The sequence below is a fragment of the Petaurus breviceps genome, unplaced genomic scaffold (genome assembly GCF_028583685.1).
Source record: "Petaurus breviceps papuanus isolate PSGF00001 unplaced genomic scaffold, PetGlider_PUasm1.0 90564, whole genome shotgun sequence".
Taxonomy (NCBI): Eukaryota; Metazoa; Chordata; class Mammalia; order Diprotodontia; family Petauridae; genus Petaurus; species Petaurus breviceps.
Genome location: NW_027187275.1, coordinates 5681581 through 5691647, shown reverse-complemented (window position 1 = coordinate 5691647; position 10067 = coordinate 5681581). Strand labels below are relative to the sequence as shown.

Genomic DNA, 10067 nt, shown 5'->3' with positions numbered 1-10067 from the left:
CTACAAGGATTAAGCCACATAACATCTTAAAACAAAAAGACAACATCATATAAAACACACAATTCAATACTTGTTGATAAACCCATCAAGCATTTATTTAGTACAGTGCCAAGCACTGTACTGGGCAATGGAGATACAGAGACAGAAGTGAAATACTCTTGGGTCTCAAACAGCTTACATTTTAATGGAGGACACAATATATACATTTTCAACCTTTTTTTTTTTCCAGTGCTGTAATCCAATTTGGGGTTTTCTTGCCAGAGATACTGGAATGGTTTGCCATTTCCTTCCAAAGCTCATTTTACAAAGGAGGAAAGTGAAGCAAACAGGGTTGTGACTTGATCAGGGTCACAGAGCTACTAAGAATCTGAGGCTGGATTTGAACTCAGGAAGATAAGACTTCGAAGTTCATAGTTCTCCATCCACTGCTCTACTTAGCTGCACCCTTTCCAAAAGTAATCATGGAAGTATGTATAAGACCCTTTCAAAGTAGACACAAAGTAATCCTGAATGAGAAGGCATTAGCATTTGAGTTGGTGCTGGTGCCAAATCCTGAAGGAAGCTAAGTAGGGATGGGGAACTTCAATCAAAGGGTCACACTTGAGGATCTAGAGGGCCACCTGTGGTCTCCAGAACTCAGGTTCCCCACCCCTGAGCTAGGGATTGCCAAGAGAGGGAGAGCATTGCAGGCATGGGGGCAGCCAGAGAGAAGCAGTAACAATGGAAAATGGAATATCCTTTGTGTAGGATCAGAGGAAGAAGGACACCTATATGGCTAGACCAGAATCTATAGAAGGGAATAATGTATATGTAGACTGTATTGGCAGGATTGGGGCCAGACTGTGAAGAACAGAGGAATTTTTATTTAACTCTAGTAGTAATAATAGAAACACCAGAGTTTATTGAGAAGGGCAGATGACATAGTCAGATCTAAACTTCACGAAAATTATTTGGGCAGTTCTGCATAAAAATGAATTAGAAAAAGCAAAACAAAGATTCATTTAAAAAATACAGGTTTTATTTTTTACCTAATAATAAATATCCTTATTCCCTTATAATGAAATTCAACCCTCTCAAGATGTTTGAGTTGAATTAACATTTCCAAGACAATAAGGAAGTGTGTTTCAATGAAAAGAACAGGGGCCTCAGAATAACTCCTGGGGGCCCACCATTCCTTCCCACTGGAGTGTCCTCTTGGTGGGATGGACCTCCCCGGATCTCCCTGAGAAACTCCCCCCCCACCCCCACCCTCCAGACCATTTCTTTATCGTAACCAATTTGGATCCACTAATAACTCTGGTACTAAGGAAAAGGAGAGCTTTTTAAATATATATATATATCTTTAGCATATAAATATAACATTTAATACAGACATGCATATCTAGATCCGTGCACGTCTTTATAAATAGCGACAGCTATAGCCTTGGTGATTTTCCTCTTTCACATTTTAAGACCTGGGAATTCCCCGCAGCTCGCTCTAAAACTCCAGGCAAAGACAGATGCTTAAGAGCAAGCATGATAAAACTCTCAAATGTTTTTCTCTTTCTTGGGGGCTGGCATCATATCAGGGTCCCCAAAATCTGGAATGCCAAATATCTCAAGCAGTTGAAGAACTAGAAGGAGGAAGCAAAACAATCCTGCGGCAAATGACGAGGACTACTGAATGATTATTTCAGCGATTTTAAGAATGCAAACACCCTAGGACGATCCTGCAAGATTTGCGGGGCGGTGGGTGGTTATTTACAGAGGAATACCTTGGAACCTCTCCTCTCCTCCGCTTTTGTACACGACCTCGCAGGGTCTAAGAAGCTCGAGCTTGGGGAGTGGATATGAGATTTCTCCTCCAACCCTCTCAGCTGGCTGCGAACTCTTCTAGATTCGGGCAACACTTTTCCAAGCGAGGCTGGAGCGCGAGAGCAGTGCAGAGACAACCATTTTAATAGTGAATTTTAGATTGTCTTTAGCTCCCTTGCTCCTTCACGGGAAGGGGGGATTCCAAAACCATACTGCCTCCCCCAACCCACCCTGCCTTCATCTCATCTCCCTCCTTCTCCCCCACCCCCACCCCTGTTGCCCCTAGATCACGCATCTCCCGCCTCCACATCCTTTCCCAAGGCGGGTGTACGCGCGCCTTTGCGCCCAACAGGGGCTGTCGCCGCGAATGTAGCCACCTCCTCCGGGAGGTCAGGGGGGCTTGACCCTAGGCTGAGAGAGCCGCTCCCCTCCTCCAGTCAGGGTGAATGGTCTCGTGCCAGTGCGGCGCAGCTGCCGCTGAGGCTGCAGCCACTGGCCCGGGACTCCCCGCCCTTGAGCTTGAGCCCATACCCCAGCGCTGTTCCCTCGGGGCGGGATCCACGAGGATTGCCCTGCGGCCACCACCTCCTCCTACTTCTCTTCCTCTACCCAGACGTGGAGTGAAGACACTCGCAAGCCAGGGCATCTGCACTGTCTGGGCTAGCATCCTCTTCCTCCTCCTCCTCTTCTTCCTCGTCCTCCTCCCCCCTCCTTCCTCCTCCTCCTCTTCGTCCTCCTCCATCATCGTCTCCTCCTCCTCCTCCTTCTCCACCTCCATCAATCCCCTTCGCGCTGCCGCTCCTGCCCCCGGTGGATGCCATCCCGGAGCCCGCGTGCCGCCACCGCTGCCGCCACCGGGGAGGGGGGCTCCCGGGTCCGCCGGCTCAGCCCGGGGAGGCGTACATGCCCCGGCTCCCCTCGGCTCTCACCAGCAGCATGCTTTATTTCCAGATGGTGATCATGGCAGGGACGGTGATGCTGGCTTATTACTTCGAGTACACGGACACGTTCACCGTCAATGTACAGGGCTTCTTCTGCAACGACAACGCCTACCGCAAGCCCTACCCGGGCCCGGAGGACAGCAGCGCCGTGCCTCCCGTGCTCCTCTACTCGCTGGCTGCTGGGGTCCCCGTCCTAGTGGTAAGCAGAGAGAGGCGGGAGTTGGGTGTGGGGGGTGCCCACTCTACTCTCTATCGCCTTTGACTCTTGTTCTTTTTTTTCCTTCTGGTTCTTGCCTCCTCCCCCCACCCCCAACACCCCAGCTGCCCTCCCAGGTGCCCAGATGTGTGCTAGCATCTCCTTCTAAGTTTCTTCAACTTGTTGGAAACCCCTTCCCCCAGAGAACACTGAGGGGACTGGGGATATGTGTGAGCCGGGGGAGGAAAGTCGGCCGGGCAGTCAACTGTCGACTGTCCTCTATCTTCTCTTCTTCAGACCCCCACAATGGCTGCTGATGTTGCCTCCTTGTGGGTAGGGGTAGGGGGTGGAAAAAAATCCAGGGGAGGGGGGAGGGGAGAGGGATGGAATAAGGGTAACAATCTTCACCGTGAATTTTTATTTCGATCCTCTCCAGCTTAGTGTCTTGCTACTTTCAGGGTGCTGGGTTCTCGTGGCCGCTGGGGAGGTGTGTGGGGGTGGGGGAAGGGGGCTGATAATGGGATGGTCATGAAGGAGAGGAAAGCATTCCTGGTTCTCCCATTCTGGTCGCTTAGACCCTCTTACACTCCCCTTCCCAAATTTAAAAAACATAACTGGAGCGATGACTGAAATTTTTTTTAAAAAAAAGTATCAATGGGACTAAGCAACCATTAGTGGCTTGAGAAGCAAGTGACTAACCTTGACATAAAAATCCCTAGCCTGGGGGGGAAAAACACAAGAGAGAGGAGAAGGAGAAATAGTTTTGAAATTATGAGAGCACAGGATTTCTTTTAATGCAATTTTATTTTATTAAGTATCTTAAATCTCGTCAGTTTAGACAATTTTATTTAGAATTCCAGTTAGCAACTTTAATTTCCAGACCCTTGTATCTTCTATATAAATAGAATGTGTGCATATATGCATTTAAATATGCATGTATAATCACTGCTACTTTTATATTTAAAGTAAATACATTATTGTACATAAAGTCGGTAACTCCCAACAATAGCTATTATTAATTATTTTTCTCTAGAAAAATCTTCCACATCATGCAGGCATTTCCACTCCATGTATTTCATCAGATATCAAAGAGATTAGAAAATGAATCTAGATGGGAAGGAGAAACTTAAGTTGAACATGGACATGCTGAACTTGGCTGAATCCTAATTTTATTTGAGCTGAGCTTCCTGTACCAATGTTGATTGAAACCCCTCCCCACCTGTCATCCTGTGTCATTCTTGTCCATGCTTTCCCATAAGCCCTTCACAAAGCCACTACCCAGGGCACTAGAGGCCTTCCTCTTGTTCTTTCATGAGAATCTGTGAATGTGCACATTGTAATATCAAATGATAAGAACTTCTGTTCTCTGCAATTAATATGTACAAACACGGCTCCAAGGTTTACATATGTTTTTATTTTGCTGTAGATTCTATGAATTCATAAATTCAAAATAATGAAAAGGGATTTTGAAATAGAAGTTTATGGTTCAGCATATAATTGTTGAGCATCTACTATTGGTACTCTGGTTGATGGAGATGGGATAGTAGGAACAATGTGACTTTGAACTTGCCTTCCAGGAGGGGAAGAGGAAGAATGAAACATATACAAAAATTATTAGAATGCAAAATAGTGTGAAAGTCCACAATGATATGTATAAGTCAGGAAGAAGAAGGTATCACTTTATGAAAGGGATTAAACAAAAAAAATTTGAGAGAACTGTTTCTTGAAAATAACTTTTTTTTTATCAAGTACATTCTCCTGATTATGACTTTACATTCAGTTCTAGCACAATGATTCATAATCTAGTATACCTTCCACTAGAAACCTTTATTGCTATTTGCTTTTTATCATATTGCCAATTTGCTCGAATGTGTCATAGACTCCAAATTCAGCCTGTTTTTGATTTTAGGATGGGAAAATCATTCTGTTACTTTGGGACTTCTGGTTCTCTTTGGGTGATTGTTTTCAAAGCTTCTGTTTTTCTGGTTTATATTTTCCAGTGGACTGAATAGTTCAGCGATTTGTCAGGGGGGATTAAAAAAAAAAGCAGGTTGTCCCTTCCAGGTCACTAGCTTGGTTATTGGCATAATCAATAGTGGCTTTAACTCTTTGCTGGGTAATGTCTGTTCAGTATGTGAGTCCAAGTACTTTCCAGGCCCCAGGAATTTATACATGATTTGAGGTTATGAGTAATAATTAGTATCATTTTGGATGAGAATACTAGGTTCTCATCTTTGCAAGGGTCACTTTCTTAAAAAACAGATGGATAGTGAAGCATGGTGAGACAGTATATATAATTTTGCATCTTATTTGCATTTCTTTGAATAGTGTAGTGGGGTGGGGTAGGGAAAGAGAAATGTGAGTAATTCTGAAGAGAAGAAAGGAATAGTAAGGGGAAAGACTGGGCTGTGAAGGAGGAATCCAAACTGACTTGTTCTATTCTTCTATGACCTCAGTCTTCATTAAGGAAAGATGCTCTATTACAGACTTGGGAAGAAGGAGGAAAGAATTCTAATTTTTGTTTCTTTTTAATATTATTATTATTCCTTAAATCATGTAAAGGTTGATGACTCTAATCCATAGGAATTCAGATTTTTAGCAGCTACTGTGATGAAATGGTGACAAATTCTATTGACATTAAAAATTCCATTTATAGTGTAGTATAGTAGAAAAAGTCTTCAACTTGCAATCAGAGAATCAGGGTTGGAGTGCTAGCTCTACCACTCAATAGCTCTGTGACACACATTAGATTTAACTTTTTAAGGCCTCAGTTTTCTCACTTGTAAAACTGTATACCTTTAAATGCATGATCTTGAAGGCAACTTCAGGATCTGAGATTCTAGTACTCCAGGCTAATAGAAAATTAGTGACTCCTTATTCCATTGGTCCTCTCTATGTTTTATCAACTGGACTGTAGTGATAAAGCATCTCTAGGAAAAAGTCTCCTAGCCTTCACTCTGGAAACCTAAGATTTCTTACCCCTCACTATCAACAGTGGATTTTTTGTGCACTTCTAAGAAATAGAAATTACAAAGTTAAATATAGTGAATTTCCTTCAGATCAGAGAGATTCTTAATGCTATTTCTTTCCATTTAGAGATATGAAGAGAAAGTCATCAGAAATTCCCTATCAGCCATACTGTGCCTAGAATTTATATTTTGTTACTTAGATGCTTTGCGTTATAAATATTGTAAAAATAGTTACTCATTATTTAGCTTGATTTGCTCATCACTTGACACAGCAAAAGGGCATCAATAATCACAGATATTTATACTCTGTGTTACAAAGGGGAAGCTGACCTGGCTTGTTAGAGCCTCCTCTTGGAGTTCCCTATAAAAATGAAATCATAGATTCAGTTCTTAGCCTCTATAGAGTATTTTTTTAAATATGTAAAGCATTTCATAGACACACACATTTGGACACATATGCATATATGTACATGTGCATATATATGTGTATGTATATTTGTGCGTATATTGATGATGATGATGATGATGATGATGATGTAGACATAGCTATAGATACAGAGGGTTTCCAAAGTCTCAGTGCAGGTTTAAATTTGAATGGCTAAGACTCTGGCAATATCCTGTTGATGAGCAAACTGAGGATCTGAAAGCTTAGGTGATTTGTGCATGGTCACATAGATAATAAGTGACTGGGGAAGGATTTGAACTTGGATCTTTCTGACTCTAAGTCCAGCATTCGATCCTCTATACCCATCCTGTCAAATACTGCAGATCACATGTGACCCACAACACTCCTGAATGTAGTCAAAAGGAGATTAAAATATAATTGGGGTGTATTTAACCAAATAAATAAAAAAACAGTAAAACATAGATAATGTTAATATATAGTTTTCTAAGGCAATAACAACTGGCAGGGAGCCTTATGCATGGTTTAGGGGGCCTCATTTTCAGAGTTTGACACCCCTGCTTTTGACCATGCTTTCTCTATCATAGGTACTATTTAATGCTAATTGATTAAATGACCTTTATCACCCATGGGTAGTCAGAGGTTCCTATGCTCTGATCATACTTCTGATATTAGGTTCAGCTCTGGATGCCATAATTTAAGAATATTGTTAAGTTGGTGAGTGTCCAAGGAATAGTGACCAGTATGGTGAAAGGCCTCAAGAGAGTGCTATATGAAGATCAGCTGACAGAATTGGGGATGTTTAAAATGGGAAAGAAAAGGCTTAAGGGGGCCATCCCTTCAAGTGTATGAAGTGCTTCCAGGTGAAAGAGAAATTATATGCATTTTGCTCAACTTCAGGATCCAGAAGTAGGAGCAATAGGTAGCAGTTTTATTGAGGAAGATTTAGCTGATATAAACAGGAGCTTCCTAGGAATCAAGGCTCCTCCAGAGCATTGTTCTTTGGGCTGGCCTAGATGGTCACTGAGGTCTCTTCCAACTCTCAGAGTCAGCAATTCTTTTTAATTTCTTGCTTTGGGAACCAGTGAAATCCTTCTTTGATACAAAGGATTCTTCACATGTAGGATCTGCTACAGAGGAAATCATTTTATTCAGATATAAGCTTAACTTGATGGTCTCAGAATCCTCTTCAAACTCCAAGATTCTGTTGAGAACCATGACTTGTGCTCCAAGAAATTCACACATGGTGATTATTGGCAGCCATCATCCAACTGGTTTCTGTGTCCTTTATATGATATTTAATAAGAGAAGTGATCCCTCTCTTCCCAATTTCTTTACCTCTCTTGTTTTACCTACATGTCTTACTCTCTAGCAGGTTATGTGCTTGCTCCATGAGTATAGGAACCGGGACATTTTTTGTCTTTGTGTCTTCAATATCTAGCTTAGTGCAATGAACGTAGCAGGCATTTTTGAGACAATGCGGTATAGGGGATAGAGAACTGGACTGGTATTTCAGACAATGAAATTATGAATTCTTCTTCAGACACTTAGTAGCTATGTGACACAGAGCAAATCACTTAATATTTCTCAGCTTCAGTTTACCTATCTCTAAAATGGCAACAACATATGCGATTACCTCAAAGGGTTGTTATGAGGATCAAATTTAAACATCTCTCTCTGTCTCTGTTTCTTTCTCTTTCTATCTGTCTCTGTTTCTTTCTCTTTCTCTCTGTCTCTCGTCTCTCTCCATCCCTTACCTCTTGTAGAGAGTTGGAAAATAATTCTTAATTAGAACTGGTGAAATTAATATAGGGTAAAAGTAGTTTTGGATGAGAAGCCTCTTATTCCATCACTTCTAATGACTTGCCCATCCAGGAAACCCTGTGCTCACTCAGAATCAGAGAATTGGGGAAGATATTGAAGGTGCTATTGTTTCTCCTGTTCCTGTAATTACAAGAGAACAGGTGTCACTACAGGGGGAAGAAAATGGCGGTGAGGAATCTTGCATCTGGTGCATCATTCCTCAGTAAAGGCAATGTCTGGGAAATTTCCATGATACCTCATCACTACTTGGACTTGCCAGAATGGCAGGTCTCTTTTGCTTCTTTTTCCCCACCACTAAAAGTACAAAAAGGGCCTATTGATGAACACGTAGGCTGGAAGAAGTTTCTGATTGCTCTATGGAGTCTTCTCAGCAGAATCTAAGCTTCTTGGATTCAGGACGACTTTGATTTTTTTCTTTCTAAACTCAATGCTTAGCATTGTGTCTTGTGTGTACTAGGTGTTTAATAAATGCTCATTGATCAAAATGGTCCTAGAAAAATTGCTGAATTTGAAATCAGAGAACTTATAAAGCACATAAGAAAATGAATAATAATTAACAAGCATTTATAGAGTGCTCTAAGACATCCAAAGTACTTTTTCAAATATTGTGTCTCAGTTTTTTCCTCACAACTCTGGGAAATAGATTATAATTGGCTCTTATCATCATTTTGCAGATAAGGAAATTGAGTATGAGAGAAGTTAGGTGATTTGTTCAGAGTCACAGCCCTAGGAGGGGGGTGGTATTATTATCACTATTCCACAGATCATAAAACTGAGTCTGAGACATAAAATAACTTGCCCAAAGTCAAACAGCTAGTTAGCATCTGAAGTTGGATTGCAACTCAGGTTTCTCTGAGTCCAGGTCCCACATTCTATCTATGGTACCACCTAGTAGCCTCAGTAATGAATGACTGAATTGTACCTTAGATGTCCAATCAAATGCAAATAGGTAAGGTAGTGCCAACATTTGAACCCAAGTTCATTGTCTCCAAATCCAGCTTTTTCCATGAGGCCATACTTTTTCATTTCTTCCTATTAATCCTGTTTTTTCACACTTACTACTTCTATGCCTTAAAGGAAGTTGATTATTATTTCTAAGAGCCAGTTTTTTCATTTATGAAATGAGATTAGACTAGATTGGTGTGGTTCAGTGGAAAACATGCTTGAGGACTTTGGGTTGAAATTCAGGTTCTGCCATTTACTACCAGTGTGACCTTAAGCAAATCATTTAACCATTCTCTGCCCCTATTTCCATAACTGTTAAAAGAGGTAATTGGGCTAGATTACTTTTAAGTTCTCTCCCAGATCAAAATTCATTATTTATAACCTCAAAGGTACCTTTCAGACCTTAATTCTTATCCTGGGATTGTAAATAGGAGACTTGTTAATTATATCATTATGTCCCTTTGTTTCGTGGTGAACTCTGTCTTTGTTTTTAGGAATAACTCAATTATATCACAGTATTTATAACTGCAAAGTCAGTGGTCCTTTCCCTATGGTATTCTTCATCTCCCTCAAGTAAAATATATCAGAGAAAAAATATCAAGAAGGCTAAAGACCAGAGTGAATAGTGTTGCAAAATAAATGTTAAAGACAATGAGAGACGTTTTTCAAAGCTGTGTTCATAGAGTTAGAGCTAGAAAGGATATTAGAAATGATCTAGTCCAAATCCTTCATATTACAAATAAGGAAACTGAGGCTTAGAGAGGTTAAGTATTTTGCCCAAGGTAATTCACACAGCAAGAAAATGACAAAGCCAAGATTTGGACCCAGGACTTCATACACTCATTTAACAAACATTTATTAATCACCTATTATGTGTCAGGTACCAAGTTAGGTGCATAAGGAAATTATATCCTAATGGGAGACCCAACACATCAACAGTCAGTCAGTCAACAAGAATTTATGAAGAGTTTATTATATGCCAGGCAATGTACCAA

At 41.1% G+C, this 10067-nt stretch overlaps 1 protein-coding gene across 2 annotated transcripts in view; it reads left to right on the top strand.

Annotated features, from left to right (window-relative positions):
• Positions 1–1029: 1029 nt before the first annotated feature.
• Positions 1030–10067, top strand: part of PLPPR5 (phospholipid phosphatase related 5) — a 190720-nt gene continuing 181682 nt past the window's right edge. Inside the window, exons 1-2 of one of the 2 annotated variants that reach the window (XM_069063401.1) lie at positions 1030–1942; positions 2746–2934. In XM_069063401.1, coding sequence (XP_068919502.1) covers positions 2746–2934 — 189 coding nt within the window. In that variant the 5' untranslated portion in view covers positions 1030–1942. Of the gene's footprint in view, positions 1943–2081; positions 2935–10067 lie in introns of those variants that run through there. The other variant, XM_069063400.1, reaches the window with a different exon arrangement.